Consider the following 25,074-nt stretch of genomic DNA (forward strand, 5'->3'; position numbering starts at 1 on the left):
GAGGAGGCAGTGCATGCAAACAGTTCTGCATTTTCATTGAGGAAATCCTCAACATCTTACTGAGGCAGTGACCTTTGTTAAGGACATATAAATGTCATTGGAAGATGCAGGAAATAGTTTGAGTTATTAACATAAGTACCCTTTCAATGTTTAGGAAAAATTGCTTGATTTTAGTGAGGGGTTTTCCTGATGTATTTTAACTCCTAACCCTGGAAAGATTAGGCAGCAGAATTGCTGTAAAGGGTAATAGTAGCTCTGAGGTCTTTTCTCGCTGTATTTTAATGCACATTTTTTAGGCACCTTTCAAACAAATAGTTGGTTTTGAATTGATTACAGTTTTTGAAGTCCATTTCCATGGAAAAAAATGCTTTCTGGCCAGGGAATTAAATGTCTTTGACATTTGTCTTTACTATGGCAGCTTCATGTATTCATACTTTGATGCTACCTCTCCAGTTTCCAAGCCCTTGGGTGGGGCTCAAACTGCCAGCGTATGAAACGAAAACTAAGAAAAGCAACTCTATCCATCTATAGATATAGATAAAAAGATTGTGTGTAGAGAATGACATGGGGACAAATTTGTCCCCATCCCCGCAGGAACTCAATTACCCGTCCTGTCCCTGCGAGTTTTGTCACTGTCCCTTTCCTGTAAGCTCTCTTTTATGATTTTAAAGTGTTTGAGGCTTGTACAGATGAGGATGGAGCTTGCATGTATGGGGCAGGGACAAGAAATGAACTCAGGAAAATGAGTTCCCGTGGGGATGGGGGAAAATTTGTCCCCGTGTCATTCTCTTAATTGTGTGTCAAATATCATATTCTCTTAATCTAGGGCTCCTTTTACTAGAGGTTTTAGCACCCACCTCCTTTTAAGCAGGGGGTAGTTTTTTGGCCAGCGCACGCTATAGCACGTGTGTGCACTAAAAATGCTAGTGCACCTTTGTAGAAGGAGCCCCTAGAGTGCTCAGATATGAACTTTAAAATGTAATTGTCAATTCTTTGATGCCCCCCATCTCCTCTTGTTTGCAGTTGCTATTCTTCTGAAGGATGATTATTTTATCAGCGGTGCCGGGCTGCCAGGCAGGTTCAAAGCAGAAAAAGTGGAGTTCCATTGGGGGCAGAGTAATGCTTCAGCTGGCTCTGAGCACAGCATCAATGGCAAGAGGTTTCCCGTGGAGGTAAGAGAACAATTTAAAGACTAAAAAACCATGCACATGTGATCAACTTACTACATGACCTTAAAACCTAGACAGCTTATAAATTTGAAATTAATTTCACTTTTGTTTCAATATCTTATTAAGGTGGCACTTCTGAAATAAACTTGCCTGATGTTAACAACTGCAGCTACTCTTACCATGTTTATTTTACAGTAATTTTCAGCGAGTAAGTAAATGTATGGAATGTGAATGCTAAAAGCAGCCGTGTAAAATGCTCTTTCGTATAAAAGCATGATCCCTTATGGAGAGGAGCGGTTTCTCGTATGCATGATAATCTAACATTGGGAGCCCCAAACCCTGATGGAAGTTATTTGAAACATGGACATGTTGGAGTATAAATAACATGATTTATGAAGGAAAGAAAAAAAGTAGAAAAAATTTAAAAAGATTAAAACAAAAGTTAAAATGTAATTAAATCATTTATGATCCAGTGAAGATCAGATTTTGTGATCTGTTTCACACGAATCATTGGGGTAGTTTAGCCCTCTGAGGATCATTCTTATTTCAAATTTTCATTATGTATGGTCTTAATTGATCACTAATTGATTAAAGTGCTGCAAGTTTTGATGTTGAATTAGATATATTGGATTCTGGCTATTGGATAGTCAGCCAAACAATTGCTTTTCTATATCCAGCAACAAAGGGGAAAATATCCAAGTTTTATTTAATTTTGACATACCACCCATTGTGGAATTTCTGAGCGGTTCACAAATACAGGTAATATCTATAGTAGCAAGAGGAGAGTAAAAAAGGATAGAAAGGGGAAGGTAGAGTGGGTTAAAGAGGAAGATACATTACGTGATAGGATATTGGGAAGGGGAAAGGGGAGAGGGGGAAATCTAGTCAATTGCTGTGACAGGTTGCTTCTCAGTCCTTAATGGTGAAGGATTAGTAAGTAAAGTCTACAATCTTGTGAAAATGCCGTATAAATGCATAATTATCCTCACAGCTTAAACACCTCTTGGAACAACTCCTCACAATGATGTGTTGTTGTTTTTTTTGCACTGAATGGAAGACTTCATATATTTTTAGTAGTTTTCACCCAAAACCCTATGCATTGAAAATTGTCCTCTAATTCTGTAATCTCGTGTGCACCATTTTGTACTTGGGACACAAAGATGCTTGCTCGTGTTACAGAATAGTATCAGTAGCGTGCATAACTTAATTTAATAATTAGCTGCTATTTGGTAGTAACCAATTATTAGCTTTAATTGATTCTAATTTGCATTTTTATTTATTTTCTTCATTACTATTCTGCACTAGCCAAAGTTCTAGGCGGATTGCAACAGACATATATATCATTAAATGAAACAATAGACAATGAACAGTTAGTGATAATTAACACAAATACCAAACCAAGATGGATAGACAGTGGATACACTCATGAAGACCCCAAAGGCACGAAGGAAAAGAATAGTATTAAGCTTCTTCTTAAAAGATCCAAAGCTGGACAATTTATAATAATAATAACAGTTTATGTACCGCAATACCGTTAAGTTCTATGCGGTTATGGAGAGTTGAAATCATTGTGTTCCAAAGTTTAGGTCCCATAACACTGAAGAGAGATCTTCTATAAGCTTCTAGTCAAACCGATTGTATGAAAGGAACTACCAGAAGAAAATCACCAGAGGAACGTAGCATCCTGGTAGGTTGGTAACGCTTCAACAATGTGGAAATTGGGAGGGCGGGGGGCGGGGGGGAGGTGGCTAAGTTATGAAGAGCTTTGTAAATTAGGCGGAGAAGCTTAAAGATGATTCGCTGTTTAATTGGAAGCCAGTGAGGTGAGATTAAAGTCGGAGATATATGGTCAGATTTCCCAGTAGTAGTGATGATTCTAGCTGTGGCATTTTAAGCAACTTGTAGGACTGTCAGATGCTTCTTTGAGGTTCCCACTAAAAGGCTATTGCAGTAGTTAAAGCAAGGAAAAATGCTACATGAGTAACTGCCTTTAGTTGGTCTTCTACAAATTGTGTATGCAAAATCCATGAAGTTCAACTGTAAGGGGACATGGACCTGGGAGGGGCATAGGCAAGTTAGGGGTTCTAGAATACTAGTTGAGAGCATAACTACCAAAGATGAGCATGTACTCTAGCTAATGAGCTGACTTAAGTGATCATGCCCCAATGTTAAGCTATTAACTGTGGGGCTTATAATCGAAAGAGAAATACGTCCAAAAAATGGCCTAAGTCGGCACTTGGATGAACATTTCTCAAAAACGTCCAAGTGCCGATACTAAAAACAGGTTTTGGACGTATTTCTAAACGACCTAGGCCTTCATAATGCCGTTGAACGTCCAAAGCTAAATGGGGCGTTTCGGGAGGAGTGTTGAGGGTGGGAGATGGGCAGGACATGGGCCGGCTTAGACTTAGTCGTACAGCATGTATAAGCAAAAGTTATACAGCCCACGATCGACGGAACTTGGACATTGTGACTTAGACCATGTAAAACATGGTCTAAGTCACAAAAACCCACCTAAACTCACCAGATAAGCACTGAAAACACATAACACAGACCCCCACACACTACCCCAATGATCATCACCGCCCCCATCCCCATAAAAATATTAATGACACCTTTAAAATTCAGCCTCCAGACTATCATCACCTGACCACCTGGCATAGGAAAGCCTAGTCGTCCAGCACAGAGTCGGCTTAAGTCAGCTTGGGGATGGGTTAGGGACTCAGAGAGGAGGACCCATGCCCATAAGCCCCTGTAATCACTGCATTGATACTTAAACATGTGCACTCCCCTATGCACCCCCAAAACCCTTTTTTACTGGCATATAAGTGGCTCCTGCAGCCATAAGGGCTATTGGGATGGTAGATTAGTGGGTCTAGGGGATTCTAGAGATGGTTTGGGAGCCTCACCGTAACCTATAAGGGAGCTGTAGGGAGGAGAAGACACAGCACCCTTTTTGTGAAGTTCACAGCAGTGCCCTGTAAGGCACCCCACTATTTAGGTGTCATGTCTGGGTGTGCAGTCAATCACTTTGGAGACCCCTCCTACGTTCAACAGGGCTTGTTCTAGGCATTTTGGACTTGGACGAAAATGAGGTATAAAGATGGACGATTTAGCAGCTTGGACGATCAGATCGGTAGGACATATAATTAGACGATTTTCAAAACGAAAAAAAGTTGGACGTATTTTTCAAAATGTGTCTTAAGCTGTTTTTTTTACTTTGGACGACTTGCAAGTTGGACGTAAATGGACTTAGACGTTTCTTTTGATTATGCCCCTCTATGGATTTAAGCTCTTATTCTAGAACAACCATTACACATCTAATCGCCAGGATATAATTTGCACTTGGCACCAATCATCATAACGCATACAGGGACAGATTTAAAGAACTTAATATGTATACTTTGGAGGAAAGGTGGAAGAGGGGAGATATGATAGACATTTAAATGCTTATGTGGCATAAATGCATAGGAGATGAGTCTGTTTCAATTGAAAGAAAACTCTGGAAATGAGGGGGCATAGGATAAAGGTGAAAGGGAATAAATTCATAAGTAACCTGAGAAAATACTTTTTCATGGAAAGGGTGGCAGATGCTTGGAATGGCCTCCTGGTGGGGTGGAGACCAAAAGTATATCTGAATTCAAGAAAGCTTGAGACAAGTACTGATTGTTGCTGTTTTCTTGGTTTCTATAAAACCTCGTGAGAAATGCCACATACAATGCAGAGCCCTATTGTCTAAGTGCACTGTTTGTTTTTTTATTATTACAGCTAATGTGTTAGTTGGTAAGGCTGCCTACATTAATTGATTTCCTTCATTGGAGCCTGTCTAGATCATATTTTTGGTGATTCATAGTTTGAATTAATTGGCTATAGATACGAGTTTTTCCATTTCAGAGTTTTTCAATTAAGTTCCTCAACTAGCTTTCATAAGTTGCTTGAAACAGTTGTTCGAACTCTAAATGTGATGCTGTTATTAAAAATACCTTCCTCTACAGTTCAGATGATAACTCTAAGCCTTTGATATGGTTAGCTGATTGTGCCATTTAATTTTCTCCCTTTTTTTCCTTGTTTTGCCGATATGAGTATGTCAGTCCAAATCAATATTCATTTTATTTCTAGGTTCATTATGTTTGTGAATAGTAGAAACTCTAGAAAGGATTTAATCTTCCTGAGACTGAACATTTAATTTACCAGTATCATCTCAGATTTAATACAAATTCATATAAGTACACAGTACGTGCATGCTTACACACAACCAGAATAGACAAATGAATAGAATTTATTCATTTTTAAAAGGAACTGCTTTGGAAATAGTTATAACATAACCATGTATCTCGATGAAGTCGTTTGGCAGGGCGTTAATCCTTCCATATTGTAAAGATCCTCAAATTTTCAATATTCATGGGCCGGCTCTGCCCCTAACTCCCGCGAATATTGAGGGAGGAGTGAACTTGTTTTAAAAGTATTTCAATGTAATTTCATTGAGTGTCCCCTGGTTTTTGCACCTTTTGAAAGGGTGAAAACTCAATTTATTCTTCTTACCCATTCTACACCAGTCAGGATTTTGTAGACCTCAATCATATGCCACCAGCCATCTCTTTTCCAAGCTGAAGAGCCCCAACTTCTTTAGCCTTTCCTCATATGAGAGAAGTTCTTTGTTCTTTATAGAACATAGAAATAGGTTTACTGGGTCAGACCAATAGTCCATCTAGACCAGTAGCCCATCCTTTCGGTGGCCAATCCATGCAACTAGTACCTGGCAAAAACCCAGATAGTAGTAACTTTCCATGCTACAGATCCAGGGCAAGCAGTGTCTTCCCCCATGTCTTCCTCAATAATAGACTATGGACTTTTCTTCCAGGAAATTTTCCAAATCTTTCTTAAAACCAGCTACGCTATCTGCTCTTACCACAACCTCTGGCAATGCATTCCAGAGCTTAACTATTCTCTGAATGAAAAAAATATTTTCTCTTATTGGTTTTAAAAGTATTTTTCTATAACTTCGAGTGACCCCTGGTCTTTATATTTTTTGATGAAGTAAAAAAATTGATTTAACTATACCCATTCTACACCACTCAGGATTTTGTAGACTTCAGTCATCTCTCTCCTCAGCTGTCTCTGTTCTAAGCTGAAGAGCCCTAACCACTCTAGCCTTTCCTCATATAAGAGGAGTTCAATCCCCTTTATCATCTAGGTCACTCTTCTTTGAACCTTTTCTAGTTCTGCTTTATCTTATTGAATGCAATTTGCAATGCGAGGTCACACCATTGAGTGACGGAGGCTTTATAACATTCTTAGTCTTGTTAACCATCCCTTTTTTTAAGTAATTCCTAGCATCTTGTGTACTTTTTTGACCACCGGCGTACATTGGGTGGAAGGTTTCAGCGTATTGTCTGCAATGTCACTCAGATCTTTTTCTTGTGCACTGACCTCCAAGGTGGACCATATCATCTGGTAACTACGATTTGAGTTATTCTTCCCAATGTGCATGTGCATAAATTTGTATTTGTCCCCATTAAATTTCATCTGCCATTTGGGTGCCCAGTCTTTCAATTTCCTAAGGTCTGCCTGCAATATTTCACAGTCTGCATGCATTTTACCAACTTTGAACAGTTTAGTGTCATCTGCAAATTTAATCACCTCGCTCGTCATTCCAATTTCCAGATCATTTATAAATAAGTTAAATAGCACTGCTCCCAGGACAGATCCCTGCGACACTCCACTATTTATCATCCTCCACTGAGAAAAATAGCTATTTAACCCTACCCTCTGTTTTCTATCTGATAACCAATTCCTAATCCAAAATTGATTATTGCCTCCTATCCTGTGACTCTAATTTTCTCAGGAGCCTCCCATGATGAACTTTGCCAGAAGCTTACTGAAAATCTAGATATATTACATCAATTGTCTCACCTTTATCCACATGTTTATTCACTTCTTCAAAGAAGTTAAGCAAATTGGTGAGGCAATATCTCCCTTGGCTAAACCCATACTGTTTCTGTCCCATTAAATCATGTTTGTCCACAATTTTATTTTTTATAATTGTTTTCACTATTTTGCCTAGTACTGAAAGTCAGACTTACCAATGTGTTGTTTCCCCGATCTTCCCCTGGAATACTTTATAAAAAAATCAGTGTAACATTGCTTGCCCTTCTTTACACCTTAGTCCCAGGCTTTCCTAAATTCAGATAGTTTTTGTGTTGTACTTGTAAGTATTTTTGCCATAAAATAGAATTTGGAAAAATCCTGATCTGTTCATGGCTGTAAATATTACCAGGAAACAGTGCTAAAGTAGAATAAAACAAAACAATTCTGGAATTTTATCAGAGAGGTATTATAAAGTAGGAATGGAGACTTTTCACAGCATCTGTTTGGAGACACCCTCATGATAGCTTGATATTGTAGCTTATTTCTTTCAGGAAGAAAGATTTTTATATTTTTCTACTTACTAACCCAACACCAAACTCTCTAATGAAATTCTGATATCTGATTTCACTGATTAGATCGTCCTCTGTTCCACTTTTAGAAGTCTAATCTTTAATGGCTATGAATAATTGCAGTTGATTCACTGAAATGATTACACTTGACTATCCAGATGTAATTTATAGGTCATCTCTTCTTTAATTAGATCACTTGTGCCAGGGGACAAGCAAAGCAAAAGTTTAAATATCAGTCAAATTAAATTCTCAAGAGAAGAAATGTTAAAACTTAATGACACCAAAAAAACACCATTATTGTATTGCCAACTTTTAGAGAGAGTGCCTTGATTTTTTTTCCCACTTTTTCTTGAGTGATATTCAATCGTACTGCTTCATGGTTGTATGGTCAGATTTCTTGTCTGTATTTATTTTACGGGCTTTACTCCCAAGGATATCAAGTCAACTCTCATCCTTGAGGGGTAAAAATTGTTTAAGATTTCAGGCCCTCCCTGCTAAAGTGCAGTGTGCATGCAAGTCTCTCTCATGTGTATTTAGACTAAAGTTAGATACCTGGATATACAAACTTCTAAATGCAACTTCAAAATACTCTTTCAAATAAGAAATAGGACCTAGAAAACACCATCCCTCTAAATTCTATAATCATACCTCAGCTGATTTGCGCGCACAACTTAATTGGTACCAATATTGTAATTAACAGCTTGTAATAGATGCTAATCGTCACTAATTAAAAGTTGCAAGCACAATTTAAAATGTGATTTTATAAAAAGTATGTGCAGTAGAAGTGCATGAATTTGAAAAGGATGCGTGGCCAGGAGCAGATTGTGGGCATTCCTAAAAGTTATAAGCAGAGTTTTAGAAATATGCCTGATCTGCGCATAACTTAGACGCAGGCATATAAGTTCCAGCTAGTCTAAATGGGTGCACCTAAAGCTATGTGATGCACAAATAATGCAGTTTTTCAAAAGGTACGTGCACCTTGTAGAATCATGTTAAATGGAGTTCTAGTCGGCACCAATTGTTTGGGCACTGTATTTATAATTTGAGAGTTAGCGCTTAAATGTAAGCACCATTTGCACATTGATTATACAGAATGGGCCAAGGAAAAGTAGCCCACCTCTGGCGATACTATGACAAGATGAACGAGCAAGTGGATTGTTTTTATTCATTTACCCACAAGTTACAACAGATGGTGAAAGTGGTCCCCGTTCACGTCTATGCACCTTTGGGCATGTCAGATCATGTTGGCTGATACTGCTTGCACCTCTTCAACAGTGATGCTGCAGAGAGGGTTCGTGATGTTTTCCTTTGAGTTCATCCAGGATATGTGGATTGTTGGCATACATTTTCTGCTTTAAATTTCCCCACAGATAAAAATCACATGTGGACAAGTCCGAGAACTTGGTGGCCATAACCCCTTGCTCACGGTTCGCTCCTCTGTAAACAGTTCATGAGCCCGTGCGACAGAGCTGGTTTGACCACATTTCCGAACCAGACTCTGAATACAATGTTTAGCTGGTGGCTTTGTTCCTGGATACTTGTCAGCAAAGGCCTCTTGCATTTCCTTAATCGATTACTGGCAGAAGCGATGCCCATGCTCTCTTGCCAGAACCCCTACTGAAGACATGCCCTTCACCCAGACACCCCCAAGCCCACACGGACCCCGTCCTGTACCTATTTCTCACTAGCCGGCTGGAAGGATGCTTACTCCTTCTGGCCGGTAGGTCCATCTCTACAGAATGGTGGCTCTTCCCCCTTCCCAGTGCATCCTAGGATACACCGGAGAGGGGCCTAAGGCCCTGATTGGCCCAGGTACCTAAAACCCCTCCCATAAGAGTGGCCTAAAACTCCGATTGGCCAGATCCCTTAGGCTGCCCTTCATGGAAGTTATATCTTCATATATATCGATTTAAACATGGATCTTCACTGAGGCATATTAACTCTTGAAAAAGGCACAGGCTGCTGAAAAACTGGCCGTGTCGAGTCCAGATCTAATAAAGCTCAAAAAATTGAATAATATCTGGTGACATCTCTTCCTTACGACTTTTTGTGTTTGGATTTTCATCTTATATAATGTTTTCAAAGTTAAAAGGAGTAGATCTATATGTATAATCTATATAGTATTTTGCCATGGTTATTACTGTTATCATTTATACTAAATACATTTTAGATTAGTACTATAGGGTATATTAAATGTAAAGGGAAATAAACAAACAGCCATTGTGAACATAAAAAATTAAATGAATTTGTATGTTTAGGTTATTTCCATGCATTTCTCTCACCACCTAGCAAAAAAAGAATAGATATGAGAGAATTTCATAACTAGAACAGAAATAGAGTATCAGGAAATGATGAAAACAGGAAAATGCATAAGTAATGTCCCTTGTGGGAAAAGCGAAACAACAAGCTTTGTGATGGTCTTTGATAAAGTTATGAAAGCTGGGAATTTAAATATCTGATTTCAGGCTTTTGCCTTCAAGCTTTAATTAGATCACTTTAATGTATCCCATATTTTCAGTTACATTAACATTTGAATAATTTTAATTTCCATGACTAGGGATTGGAGGTGGTGGGGATGAAAATGGTACAAAAATAAAAGAAGGTATAGGTTAAGTCCAGAGGAGCCTTGATGAAAGGCATTGGATCACCTTGATGTGTATGGTATTACAGTAGGGATTAAATTGGGTAGACTAGATGGACCTTGTCCTTATCTGCTGTCAGGTTCCATTTTATCTGCTGAAATTAATTTACTATGTTACTGTATTATTATATTACAATGGTTATTTTAGAAGCCCTATTTTTGTTTTGGCTGTTTGAAAATTGGCATTTAGATATCTATATTGCATGGACGTCGAAATCCTGTTTTTATAAAGCCAAGATACGTACATCTAAAACTGTAGTATGTCCATATGCCAAGGGGGGCACAGTCTGGGTGGGATTATGGAGTTCAGGGTTCAAAATATGGACATCCAACTCCAATCTCAGAAACAGAAGGGACGCCTTAAGTCTAAAAATATAGATTATGTTATTTATTGGTACTTGGCACCTCAATCATGATACATGGGCCTGTCATGCCACTGGGCTTGTGTTCATCTATGAAGATGAAAGCTATGCCGTCGGTAGTTTCATCACCAGCAGGGCCTCCCAAGTTGGACAGGTTTCAGTGGAGATGTCAGACTTAATGACGTACCACCAATCTGGGCAGCAGCAGATGAGCATTGTTGGAGGCGGAGGATCGCGTTTGATATGACAACGGCGACAACAACAAATTTATACTGTGCAGAAGAAAGGTCCGGCAATCTACTTCTGTATTCTGCCACAAAAACTCAATATCATCATCAAGTCTCTAGAATTCAAACATGAGTCGATGGACCTAGCAACAATTTGGCACATCCAGGTTTCAGACAGATGGTGTGATTGAGCAGCTGTCCACTGGAGGGATTAAAGCACATCACCTCCCTATTCCCCCATGGATGCTGTCCCATTTCCTCTCCCTCAAATGTGAAATTGGCAAGGGAGACCAGTCTACTCCTTGAAACAGCACTAGCGAAACGTGGATCTATGTCGGAGCCCCGTTCAGCTATATATAAAAGATAAGTTATATAACTATAAGAAGAAATTTAAAAATATTTATAAAAAGCACAAAAAAACTAATATAATAATATAATGGTGGTTGGAGTGAGACTAATGAGGAGGCTAGCTACACTTCGGTTTTTACCTTAGTTGATTAAATCAGGTACAGATGTAGCCGCTGAGGTCTCTTTCTACCCATACTAAAATTTTACTATATGAGAACTCTATGATCAATTATTGAATGAATGGTGTTGAAGAGAAGTTGATAGAAATTTGAAATTACTAATCCTGATTTAAACTTCATCTACTGTGGGGAGTTGATATTGATTCATTTTAAAAGATTGCATTACATTAAGGATTTCTTTTCTGCCATTACCTTGCGGTTTAAGGTGGATTACAAAAGAGTTATATAAGGAGGGTTACAAAGTAAGATCACAGGTCATTTCTTGTGAAGGTAAAGAGTAGATCAGGTAGTATAGGTGAGTTAGGGAGAAGATGGGAAGAAGGAAGGTACTAATGGTATTAAGCCGTTTTCAGGGATTTCTTGAAGAGTATAGTTTTTATTTCTTTTCTGAACATCTTGTAGTCTGGGATTGTTATCAGTAGATTGGGGATTTGGTTATCTATTTTTGCTGCTTGAGTGGCTAGGAGGCCATCAAATAGTTTTTTCCGTTTAACTTCTTTGAAAGAGGTGTGTGTTTTTCTATGTCTGATCGAGGTAGTTTGGATGAGACGGTTGTTCAGGTAGGTTGGCTGTTTCCGTTTATAGTTTTAAATAGTATACAGTAGAACTTAAATAGTATTCTTTCCTGGTTTGGAAGCCAGTGTGAGTTGAGGTATGCCTCTGTAATGTGGTCGTGCTGCCACAGATGTCAACATCTCTTGTTTACTTCATTCATAATTTGAATATTTTTCACTTTGTAAAATTTATGGTCATGCTGAACATCTTCTGTTTTAAGATACTTGTGTAATGGATATCCATATGTGATGAAATGACTTGAATGTCCTTTCTAAAATGCTGCTCCATGTTCCTGTGTTTCCATGTTTTATACAACTTTGCTTATGACAGAGTCATCATGGCCTTGAGAACTTTGCTTGAGATTCATTGTGTTGAATGTATTGTAATTCGTTCTCTAAATTTAAAATGTGTGTTAAATCCTGGCTGTTCCTCCTCTGCTTTTCAAACTATTAGCTGGCATGGGAATGGTTATAGACAGCTCTGCCCTTCTATAATACTGAAGATACATAAGTAAACCTATTTATTTTCCTCTTAGCTTTTGACCAATGGAATTTCCCATCTTCCTGAGGAAATTACCCACCTCAATCAATCAAATTTGAGAACCCACTATATTGAGGCAAACTGCAGCTCTCGCATCTTACCCTGACGAAAGCCATAGGACGATGGCTGAAATGCTTGATCTGCTTAATCGGACATGGCAAGACCCAGACAGCAGTGGAAGCCTAAGAGAACATATAACTGTCCAACCTCCTCTTCTCCACCCATTGATCCTCTAGGCTTGAATTCAGATACAATTATTGTCCCCACCACCTCCAAATATTCTTATTGATTACTTCTGAGTCCACCCACTTTCACCCTCATCTTAATGATCCTTCATTCCTGGCTCTTCTTTCCACTGAAAAAGGCCGACTCCTGTATGTTTATTCCTTGGAATTATTTAAATATCTCTATCATATCTTCCATTTTCCACCTGTTCTCCATAGTGTACATTTATACCTTTGTATGTCCCTAGATGTTATATGATGAAGACAGTTAACTCATGGGAGTTAAGGCTAGAGAAGGTGACTGCAAAACAGGGAAACAAGAGTTCAAATCCTCTTCTTCCCACTGTTGATCTTTGGATTGTAGGCAAGCCATTTCATCCTCCATTATGTCAGACACAACTTGATTGTGAGTCCACATGGGCAGGGCAATAGTTTGTATGCCTAAATGTAACTCAGTTCAATCTTGTTTTTCATATCTAGTCTGTATCCTCTTGAAGGTACTGTCTCCAGAACTGTAAACCATATTCCAAATGAAGTCTAATCACAGATTTATGCAGAGGCATTATCACTTTCGTTTTCATGCTGGCCACTCCTCTTTGAATACGTCTGCATTCTTTTGATTTTTACCTTTGTATTTGCTACCTGAGTAGCCACCTTAATATCTATCATCAGATTCAAATTTTGCATATGGAAAATTGTGCAGTTCAATATGTCATCTTCCTGTCCTGCCCTCTCTCCCTACCTCTTTAAAATGTAAAAAGTTCCTGAGCAGTAGGAATCCCATCCCTGTCTTCCTCTTCACTCTTGAAATATATTTCTGCTTGGGCCAGATCACACACTTAAAAACGTCTAGCTTATTACTTTGGATGTTGATAAAACTTGACTCCTTGACTGAAAGGCTGTGCCTAATGCTTATGGGTTGTCTGAAAGCAGGCATATCAAAGCAGAAAAACCGGCATGCCAAGGTAAATACTTGGGTCCATTTTGTTTCAGCAAACCTTTGTCAACTTCTTTTCAACTGGCAGTCTGTAAGGCTGTTCCTATAATTTAGCACAAAATGCATCTCTCTCTCTCTCTCTCTCTCTCTCTCTCTCTCTCTCTCTCTCTCTCTCTATCTATCTATCTATCTATATAAAATAAATAGGAGCTATGCATTATATTCACTATATGTATTTACCTGTGTCAGAGAGCACTATGTTTTATTAAAGTAACATATTTATCATGAAGTTTAGGTATATATTTGATAAACAGTATATCAAAAATTAAATAAACTTGGAAGTTCAGTTCAAGTTGCAGAACTGGGAGGCCCTGCAGAGAATTGTCTGATTATATTAGAAAATGCATTGCCACCTCCTGTCATTATCATGGACTCTCTTTAACATTTTGATTGGCAGCCCCGAATGATTTTTCCTGTGTACTTTGACTGGAACCGGAAAGTTGAACACTTTTTTTTCCCACTAAGTAGGTTTTGTTCAATTGAAACAACTGATCACGGAGGGGAAATAAAGCTGGAGATCAGAGCTGGCAAGGTGTTGTGATTTGAGTTGGATCTTTTATACATTTGGCACATCTTATGCGGTCCAGGTTTTTAGTGCAGGAAACTTGTGTTTAGACATGCTGGGCACTTTTGTTGATTACTGAATCGATTTTGCTAAGAGCAGCTTCTGTCTCTTAGACTTGCTTTGGAATCTGACTCATTTAGGTAGTTTTAACAATTTGGAGGGGAATTACTCTGTACTATTTTTTTTGACATAGATAATATCGTGCGGTTTGCTTTAAACTTAGCTGAGATGCTGTGAGCAAATATGTAATTACTTCTAAGTGATGTCTTTCTCCAATTTGGTGCTTTAAGCTGGCCCATTTAAACTGTTCATTTTATGCAAACAAAATGATACATTGCTAAATGGAATCGTGTCAAATCTTTTTCTCTCCAGTAAACCAGCTTTTCGCTACCAATTATCTTCTAGCCCTTCCATTTTTGTTGTTAGTGTTATGAAACTACTGTGTAATTCCATATTTTCCTAGAAAATTGATATTTGATATTTCATGTCACTTGAATCCCTTTAATCTTTGACAAAATAGGTACAGCATTAAATCATTGATTTTTGCCTTCTAAATTTGCTAGGGGAAAATGTTTTTTCTGTAGTGCAGTGTCTCGCAAACTTTTTTCTGCCCACGTCTAGAGGGCCTCCGTGCACGCATGGACGTCAGCACGATGACATCAAGTGCACGTGCAATATCATCACACTGATGTCTGTGCATGCGTGGAGGCCCTCCAGATGCAGGCCCTGTGCATGGGGACTTCCGAAACCCGGACAAACTGCTGGGTTTTGGAAATTCTTCTATCTGCTAACCCTGAAATTGCTACACCATGGGGGGGAAGCGTAAAGGAGGAGAGGCACCGGCGCCGACTGACTCGTGTTCAGGGTGTTTCTCGCAGCATATCCAGAATTTGCAATTCACTGCTGTAGTTGGTGCCAACATTTACACCTGCCAAAACCTATTTGTAAATGCCAGTGCCCAATTTACTAATAAACAGATAGAGGAACCAGTTCAAAAAATACTTTCCACTTTTGACGGTGCTCAGAATCCAAGATGGAATTGAAGAACTCAGAGTGGGGGATTAACCCCTACCAGAACTCTTATGGTATCTATCATTGCACCATAACTGTTGTGAAAAGATGATTTGAATCACTAAGTAAAATAAGTGGTACTATGTAGCTTGCACACTTTCAAGTAGCTTGTAGAGTATGAATACAAGCTACTTCATACTCTACAAGCTACTTGAAAGTGTGCAAGCTACATAGTACCACTTATTTTACTTAGTGATTCAAATCATCTTTTCACAACAGTTATGGTGCAATGATAGATACCATAAGAGTTCTGGTAGGGGTTAATCCCCCACTCTGAGTTCTTCAATTCCATCTTGGATTCTGAGCACCGTCAAAAGTGGAAAGTATTTTTTGAACTGGTTCCTCTATCTGTTTATTAGTGTTCTCGTTTTTTGGAACTAGGTTTTTTGACCTAACCCAGTCGTTTATATTGGGAGTGCCCAATTTACGACAGACGGGCATGCAAGTTATGGTATTCTGTAGCGTTGCACCTAAATTCTGGGAACACCCCCTGATCTGCCTATGCTATTCCCATTGCCACGTCCCTTTTGAGTTGTGCACAATGAAATTTAGGCTTGGATGTTATAGAATAGAGACTAGGATAGATGCACAAGCCAATTCAAATTGTTGACAATTAGCTCAGTGATCGATTGTTGACATCTCATTAACTAATTAATTTCTGTGTGCATTTGCAATGAGTGACCTATGTAGAATCTGGGGTAATGGGGGATTTCATTAAGGGGTGCTAAACAACTTAGCGTGCGTTAAATGCTAAGATGCCCATAGAAATTTAATGCTCTATATAGGATCGGCTATTTAATACCTTGCCTTTACATCCGTCCGACAGTTTTCAATGATTTTATAAGCATAGGACTGGATAATAAACATTTTTCACCAAAATTTTATAGGTAAGTAAATGTGAACGCCTCAGTCCCACCACTCCACCGCCGTTCTAAAGGAGAAAGATTTTCTTGTGGAGTCGGATGACAGCAGCCACCTGGGAGACCCTTGATACTGTTCCACAGCGCGAAACATGTCGGGTCTGGCTCCCAGGTTTTGGCGGATGCAAAGATAAGTGCATTTCAGCATTATTAAATGGATACAGAAAAGTATAAATAAGAAGAAATATATAATAAAGCGCTATATAAAAAGTCATATAGAATTTTTTTAAATTGGTGAATGCAGAACAGCCAATGAGGAAAGGTTGCCACGTAATTCTTCCCGCAGTTGTAAGATAGAACGGCGGTGGAGTGGTGGGACTGAGGCGTTCACATTTACTTACCTATAAAATTTTGGTGAAAAACGTTTATTATCCAGTCCTGTGCTTATAAAATCATAGAAATTTAATGGGCATCTTAGCATTTAGCACGCGCTAATCATTATGTATGTTTCTGTTTATTATTTAAAAAACGTGATATACTTAACAAATCAAAGCTGTTTGCAATAGCATAAAACATAGTTCAGTAGACAAGAATTCCAAATAATTAATAGAAAAGACCTATCCCAGTCATTCAAGACACAATAATTCAAGAATATAATCATACAAACAATTAAAACATAATTTAAAACAATGTTATAGTTTCTGGAGATTTTTACAACATTCACCGAAAACTCCCTTCAATTGTTTAGTTCTCAAACACCATTCTAAAGAAATACTGTATATATTAGAATATAGCGGCACAAGAAAAGTTTCAAAGAAGAGCGACCAAGATGATAAAGGGGATGGAACTCCTCTCGTATAAGGAAAGACTAAAAAGGTTAGGGCTCTTCAGCTTGGAAAAGAGAAGGCTGAGAGGAGATATGATTGAAGTCTACAAAATCCTGAGTGGAGTAGAACGGGTACAAGTGGGTCGATTTTTCACTCCGTCAAAAATTACAAAGACTAGGGGACACTCGATGAAGTTACAGAGAAATACTTTTAAAACCAGTAGGAGGGAATATTTTTCACTCTGAGAATAGTTAAGTTCTGGAACACATTACCAGAGAAGATAGCATAACTCAGGGGTGCCCAAAAGATCAATCGCGATCGACCAATAGATCACAAAGGCAACAAAAGTTGATCGCAGAGCCCTTCCTGGGCTCAAAGATAGATTTGCATTGACTTTGTGTTCTGTTCTCCCTGCTTCCCCAACGCCAGGTGCGTACAAGCACCGAGCCCATAGCCTCCCCCCCCTCCGTCAATTCTGACATCAGCGAGGAAGTTCTGGGTCAGCCAATCATTGCCTGGCTGCCTGGAACTTCCTCTCCGACATCAGAATTGACATCGGGGGAGGAAGGCTTGTGGGCCCAGTGCTTGTATGCGCCTGGCCTGACATCGGGAAAGTAGGGAAAAATTGGCGGTGGTGGCTTGGGGGGAAGGGAGAGAGAGAGAAAGAAAGAAAGGGGAGGGGACAGGGAGAGAAGAAGAAAAAGTTGTACTCAGGGAGGGACAGAAAGATATTACTTGGGGAATGGAATGAGGTCTGGAACAGAGGAAGCATGCAGGAGGCAGAAAGAAAGAAAAATAGTGGTTTTACAGTCAGAAGAAGGAAGTGTAACCAGAGACTCATGAAATCACCTGACAGCAAAGGTAGGAAAAATGATTTTATTTTAAATTTAGTGATCAAAATGTGCCCGTTTTATTTTAAATTTAGTGATCAAAATATGTCCGCATTTATATATGCTGTCTATATTTTACACTATGGCCCACATTTACTAAATTGCTATAATGGTTTTTAATGCAGGGAGCCTTTGAGCTTCAGGAGCAGTATGGGGCATTCAGCACAGCTCTCTGTGCTAAAAGCCGCTATCGCAGTTTAGTAAAAGGGGAGGGGGTATATTTTCCTATTTTTGTATAGTTGCTTACTGAGGTGGCATTGCCTTGGCCTCTTTGTAGAAAAGCCCAAATATAAATGATAATTAATATTTTCTCTGTGTACAGTGTGCTTTGTGTTTTTTTAAAAATTTTATTGTTGTTAGATCATTTTGACTTGGTCATTTTAAAAGTAGTTCGCAAGCCAAAAAAATGTGGGCACCCCTGGTGTAGCTGGTTTTAAGAAAGGTTTGGAGGAAAAGTCCATAGTCTGTTATTGAGAAAGACATGGGAGAATCCACTGCTTGCCCTGGATCAGTAGCATGGAATGTTGCTATTCTTTGGGATTCTAGAATCTTGTTACTCTCTGGGATTCTGGAATGTTGCTATTGGCCACCGTGAGGATGGGCTACTGGGTTTGATGGACCATTGGTCTGACCCAGTAAGGCTATTCCTATGTTCTTAAATGCCATATATACTTGAATATAATCCTATACAAATATAGTCAATGAAGCTGTCCACGCAATACGCGGCAGCAGCGAAGAGGGGCATCACAAACAGATCAGAGAAGGTTATCATGCCTCTGCCGCTCACCTGCATCCAGCACTGGTCGCCGTACATGAAGGACACAGTACTACTCGAAAGGGTCCAGAGAAGAGGGACTAAAATGGTTAAGGGGCTGGAGGAGTTGCTGTACAGTGAGAGATTAGAGAAACTGGGCCTCTTCTCTCTTGAAAAGAGGAGACTGAGAGGGGACATGATCAAAACATTCAAGATAATGAAGGGAATAGACTTAGTAGATAGAGACAGGTTGTTCACCCACTCTAAGGTAGAGAGAACGAGAGGGCACTCTTTAAAATTGAAAGGGGATAGATTCCGTACAAACATAAGGAAGTTCTTCTTCACCCAGAGAGTGGTAGAAAACTGGAATGCTCTTCCGGAGGCTGTTATAGGGGAAAACACCCTCCAGGGATTTAAGACAAAGTTAGACAAGTTCCTGCTGAACTAGAGCGTATGCAGGTAAGGTTAGTCTCAGTTAGGGCACTGGTCTTTGACCTAAGGGCCAATGCATGAGCGGATTGCTGGGCATGATGGACCACTGGTCTGACCCAGCAGCAGCAATTCTTATATTGTTAGAATTACCATACTATTTTTCTCCTTGCCTTCCCTGTGGTGCCCTCCCAGTAATCTTCCTCCCCCCATTCCAGAACCAACAGACCTCAGTGTGTACCATCTCCACTGGCCCACATGTACCGTTCCCTCCCAAACAAGAGTAATCCCCCCACCCCAGGCCTACTGTGACTTCCTGGTAGTCTTGGGGCAGGAGCGATTCTCCACAGCAAAAATGGCCACCAAGACTTCCAGCAATTGAAGCCTTACAAGACTGCCGCTGGAAGTCCCAGTAGCCATTTCTGCTATGGAGGAAGAATGGGTACGAGCGAGTAGGAATCATTCTTGTCCCAGTGTGCCGCTAAACCACCAGGAAGTCATGATAGGGAAGGAGGGAATGCTAGCTGCCGGCCAGTGGGGATGGGCTTAGGGGTGCAGATGGAGGTATGGACTGAAGTCTGCCGGTTTGTGGGGGTTGGTGGCAGCGAACTGAGATCCCCCATGTTTGGGCCATTTTTTTTGTCCTAAAAATCTTGGTTTATATTTGATTATATATGGTATGTTTTTAATAAGGACTTAAACTTTTTATGGTTTAGTTCTGCTCTAATGTCTTTTGGTAGAGAATTCCACATATTTGGAGCTAGCCAGAAAAAACACTCTTTCTCTGGTAAAGGTCCAGTGGGTTATTTTAATAGGAGGAGATGCAAATCTAAATCTTGTAGTGATCTTAAACACCTTGCAGGAGTATGTAGAGTTGCCCATCTATTCAGATAATCTGGCTCATGTTCCCATAATGTTTAAACTTGCATCTAAAGATATTTGGTAATCAATGAAAACTTTTATATAAAGGTGTAACATGATCGTAAATGCTAGCGTTTCCCAAAAGCCTATAATGCCTGTAGTTTGTAATGTTTGGAGTCGTTTTGACATATTTTGTGTAATCTCCAAATAAATGAAACTTGCATAGTCTAGCCTAGAGACAAAGCATGCAATAATGTTTGTAATTCTGAAGTTTTTAAAATATTTTTAAACTGAATATAACTGTATAAGGGTAAGAAAATCCTTTTTAACTACTATAATTATTTGATTTTCAAAGGTTAGGGCTGATTCTAGTATTAAGCCTAGATATTTAAAACTGCTCTCAAAGCAGATAGGCTTTCCTGATATAGGTATTGCATTTGGGCATTTATTAAATCTTGAGAACCATCAAGCCAGAGATTTAATTGTGTTCAGAACTAACTTGAGGCCCTCTTTTACTAAGCTTCAGTAGAGGTTTCTACCGCAACCTGGGGCGCTGAATGCTCTGACTCTCATACAATTCTATGAGCATCGGAGCAACATCGGTGCATTTTGCACTCCATCCAAGGTAGAAATCTCTACTGCAGCTTAGTAAAAAGGAGGGGGGGGGAAGAGTTATTTTCTTGAAGCCAAATTGAGATCATATGTAACGTCCTTTGAAATTCTGTCAGATGCAAGGCATCTGGAGAAATTTTGGCAAGGATCAATATGTCACTAGCATAGCAATAGACATTTAAACCCTGTTCTTGAATCAATTAGATTAATGGGCTCAAAAAGATATTAAAAGGAACAGGGGACAACACTGGGCCCTGAAGGACACCGCATATCAAGTTTCAAGTTTATCAAGTTTCTTAACAAAATTTGATTAATCGCTTATTGTAATCACTAAGTGATGTACATTACAATATATAATAAGGTAAAAAGAAGTTCACAATTTAACAACAAACATTTGACTAAAACAAACATAGTTGGGAAGGAAACAATAAAAGTTACAATTTTCGTTTAAAATAAAAAAGTGGAAAAAAAACAATAGGTAAGGGTACATAAAAATCTCAGCTATTAAAAACATAATCTGCTTTAGACGTTGAAGGCATCTCTAAATAGATAAGATTTTAAAGATTTTTTAAATATTAAAACATCTTTTTCATCACGAATATATTGGGGAAGGGCATTCCACCATAGGGGACCTGTCACGGAAAAAATATCTGCCCTTCTAGTACCAATAATTTTCAAGGAAGGAACTGAGAGAAGATTTTGGTTAGAGGAACGAAGTGAGCGTTGTGTATTATAGGGTATCAAGAGTCTAGATATAAATTGGGGTTCTTCACAAGCTAAGGTTTTGAAGATAAGTAGCATTATTTTAAATGTGATTCTATGGCTGATTGGCAGCCAGTGAGAATCCTTTAACAGCGGAGAAACATGATCGTATTTCTTTGCATTATATATTAACTTTATTGCGGTATTTTGAATCAGTTGTAATCTCCTTTTTTCTTTCGATGATATGTTAAGGAATAGAGCATTACAATAATCGAGTTTAGATATTACTAACGAATGGATTAGTATTGTAACAGATTTAGGAGTTAGAAATTTGGATATTGATCTAATACGACGTAATTTGAAAAAGCAGTTTCTGACTGTAAGAGAAATATGATCGTGGTAAGTGAATTTTTCGTCAATTAAAACGCCAAGAATTTTAACTGAGGGAACTAAATTGAGTGTGGTGTTATTAAGAATAATAACAGTGTGTTTCTTTGGAGACATGAAGTCCTTGCTGAACGGTGAAAGTTCTATCAGTCAGATATGATTTGAACCAGGTCCAGACTGTTCCTACTATTCCAATGTCTTGTAACCTTGACAATAATATGCCACGATTCACAAGATCAAAAGCTGTGGTAAGATCTAGTGATACTGCTAGCACTAGTTGTCCCCTATTCATAATGTCCCAGATGTCACCAAGCTCAAAGTCTTTGTGACATTTTTGGACCCTGATTGTCCAGGGTGAATCACGTTAGTTTTTCTCTAGAGTCAGTCAGCTGATTTAAGTTAATTTTACTGGTAAACATAAGTTTGAGATTTGGCAATAGTTTTGAACATCAGTGGTAGATGTTTGTTGCATCTTAAGGATTGGTCTAACACTAGCACATTTCCAGCATTTTGACACAATCCCTTTAACCATCAATAGGAATATTGTACTTAATGCATGTATTGAGCTTAATGACCAGTTCACTGATACAGGATCCAAAGATTGGCATGGGTTTTTAATCCCCCTTATGAGTTTTTTTCCAGAATTATTAATGGGCATGGATTAAAATGATCTAACTCTGAGATAGGTAGTCAGTGATCTTCTCCTTCTTGATGATTAATCAATGTGTAATTTGGCGGTAAAATGTTTCTTAAATTAATTACCTTTGTATGGAAAAAGTCTGCTTTTGGTACATTATTAGCTTCTTTGTTGTCAGTGGTTCCAACCAGTCCATTCAGAAGAGAAAACATACGGTCCATTTTATTTTTATTTTCAGTCTCTTCTATCTTTTTAGTATAGCAGGGTTTTTTTGCGTTCCAGATTTCAGCATTGTATTATTTTTATGTGCTTTTGCAAATTTGCTTAATTTCTTCTGTTCTACATTTGATCCATTTCCTTTTCTACCCTCCTGAGCTGTTGCTTCAGTAGTATTAAACCCTTATGGTACCATTGCCTGTCTGACCGCTCTACGCCTTCAATGACCTGTCACAATGGCACGTCATTGAAGGTGTAGAGCAGTTAGACAGGCGATGGTACTATAAGGGTTTAATACTACTGAAGCAACGGCTCAGGAGGGTAGAAAGATCAAATGTGCTAAATCAGTTAGCACCCCATTAAAATCTTCCCCCCCTTAGTGATGGTGCGTATATTATAAAATAATACCTAGCACTTACACACCAATTGCACCTGTAGGTGCTATTAGTTTATAACTCACATGCACAATTGCCCCCAGATTCTGTAAAAGTCACCCAAATTTATGTGCTGAAATTTGAATGGGATCCTGAAAAGCCTGTGCAACTTACCGTATTTTCACGCATATAACGCACGCTTATACACGATTTTACAAACCGAGTATAACCATGTGCGTTATATTCGTGAGCGCGTTATCCCCTTTTTTTTTTACATAGTCGTCCCCCCCCCCCGACGTCCGATTCACCCCGCAGGACCGCTCGCACCCCCACCCCGAAGGACCGCTCGAACACGCACCCGCACCCCCACCCCGAAGGACCGCTCGCACCCTCACAGCCTCCCCACCCCTCCCCCATCATGTAGAAGCTGCCTACCGTCGTCCTGCTGCTTCCTCTGCCGGCGGTCCTGCCCCTTCTCTTAGCCCTGCGTCTACGTTGCTTCCTCTTCCGGCGGTCCCACCCTTTCTCTGACATCAGAAAAAGGGCGGGACCGCCGAAAGAGGAAGCAGCATAGACGCAGGGCTAAGAGAAGGGGCAGGACCGCCGGCAGAGGAAGCAGCAGGACGACGGTAGGCAGCTTCTACATGATGTGGGGGGGTGGAGGTTGTGGGGATGCGAGCGGTCCTTCAAGGTGGGGGTGCGAGCGGTCCTGCGGGGGGGGTGAATCGGACGTCGGGGGGGGGCATCAGGCTTTCAGGGTGGGGACAGGACTTCAAGGGGGGACAGGACTTCAAGGGAGAGAGGAGAGTCGGGGCGGCATGCGCGGTATAGGGGTGTGCGCGGTATATAAAAATTTATTTACATAAATTACAGTTTCCCGTGCGCTATACCCGTGTGCGCGTTTTACACGGGTGCGCGGTATATGAGTGAAAATACGGTTCTTGATTAATGAGCCAATTAATGGCAGTAATTGGGGGTTAATGATTATTGCTATTGGCACCAATTAGATTTGCGCTTTCATCTTGCTGCATGCTGTAACTGCCATAGTGTGTATCTCGAAAGGGGCTTGGCCACGTCCGGGGTGAGTTCGGCCTTCAGGTGGAAGCAACTTGCTAGCAATGTTTGCAAAACTTATGAAAAGGAAATGAGTTTATTTTCGTGACTACCTTAGAAAATAAAAGGCTTTGCTATACTGAAAAAAGCTTTCTTATAAAAATTGGCCTTTGGGGAGAGGGGAGAAAAATTTCACTGCTCAGGTTTGTCTAGGTCGGTGGGGAAAATGCAGCAAATAATAAAACTACCTTTAGTTCTGTGACTTTTGCTTGCTGTGAAAATGGCCTTAATGCATGGGAAAAAAACCCACGTTAGAGCATGCTAAGGCCACTTTTTACTACAGCTTAGTTAAAGGACCTCTAAGTTTGTACCTGAAGCAATAGAGACTTAACCTCCTTATTCTATATTGCATGCCCAAATTTGCGATAATAGAATAAGGTTAGCTCATGAAATAATGATCCATTAATTGGTGTTAATAAGCAAAAATAGGTCCAGTTAGCTAGTTATGTGTATAACTGGCCTTAATTGGTATTTCATAAGCTGTGTGCTCAGTTTTCAGAGCACATGCAGTACTGTATATCAGATCCTATCCCCCTTCCTTTCCCTTCCATCTGGGTGGGTTATTTTCTCTTCCACTTTTATGTTCAGGATGATATTGGGGGGGGGGGGGGGGGGGGGGGGGCACGCCAAATCTACTTAAATCTGAAAAAGGTACAGCCTCTTGTGGCCTTCCTTTCTAAATTTTTGCTCTGGGCCCAGACATTGTTCAACATTAGATCCTGTTTATTTGATTTTAATCTGAATTATTTACACAAAAGAAGTATAATTTCTCACCTAAACTCCATACTTTCTTTCCAAATAAATATTATGCAGTGACTATTAGCTTATGACTAAGAAATAAAACAAGAATGGAATTACACTTTTTAAGGCGCTTCAGAGAACTGACAGTGAGACATGAGCTGCTGTCCCAGGAGTTATACGGATTAGCATGCTGTAAAAAAAAAAATTATTGGATGCAAAAATCAAATCAGTGTGCATTAACCTTTGAATTATCAAGTGTCCAAATGATTTGCACGCATCGAGACTACAACGGGAACTCACGAAAGCTATTCTGATGATGGTTTTGCACGGGGCAGAAGCATAGGAAGATCGTTCCT

The 25,074-nt window shown here is 39.5% G+C and overlaps 1 protein-coding gene across 3 annotated transcripts in view; it reads left to right on the forward strand.

Moving 5' to 3' along the window:
- PTPRG (protein tyrosine phosphatase receptor type G) overlaps positions 1-25,074 on the forward strand; it is a 720,636-nt gene that overhangs the window by 364,973 nt on the left and 330,589 nt on the right. For all 3 annotated transcript variants that reach the window (XM_033925773.1, XM_033925774.1, XM_033925772.1), the window contains exon 4: positions 1,024-1,172. In XM_033925773.1, the coding sequence (XP_033781664.1) occupies positions 1,024-1,172 (149 nt within the window). The remainder of the gene's footprint in view (positions 1-1,023; positions 1,173-25,074) is intronic.

This window comes from Geotrypetes seraphini, chromosome 17 (assembly GCF_902459505.1).
Source record: "Geotrypetes seraphini chromosome 17, aGeoSer1.1, whole genome shotgun sequence".
NCBI lineage: Eukaryota > Metazoa > Chordata > Amphibia > Gymnophiona > Dermophiidae > Geotrypetes > Geotrypetes seraphini.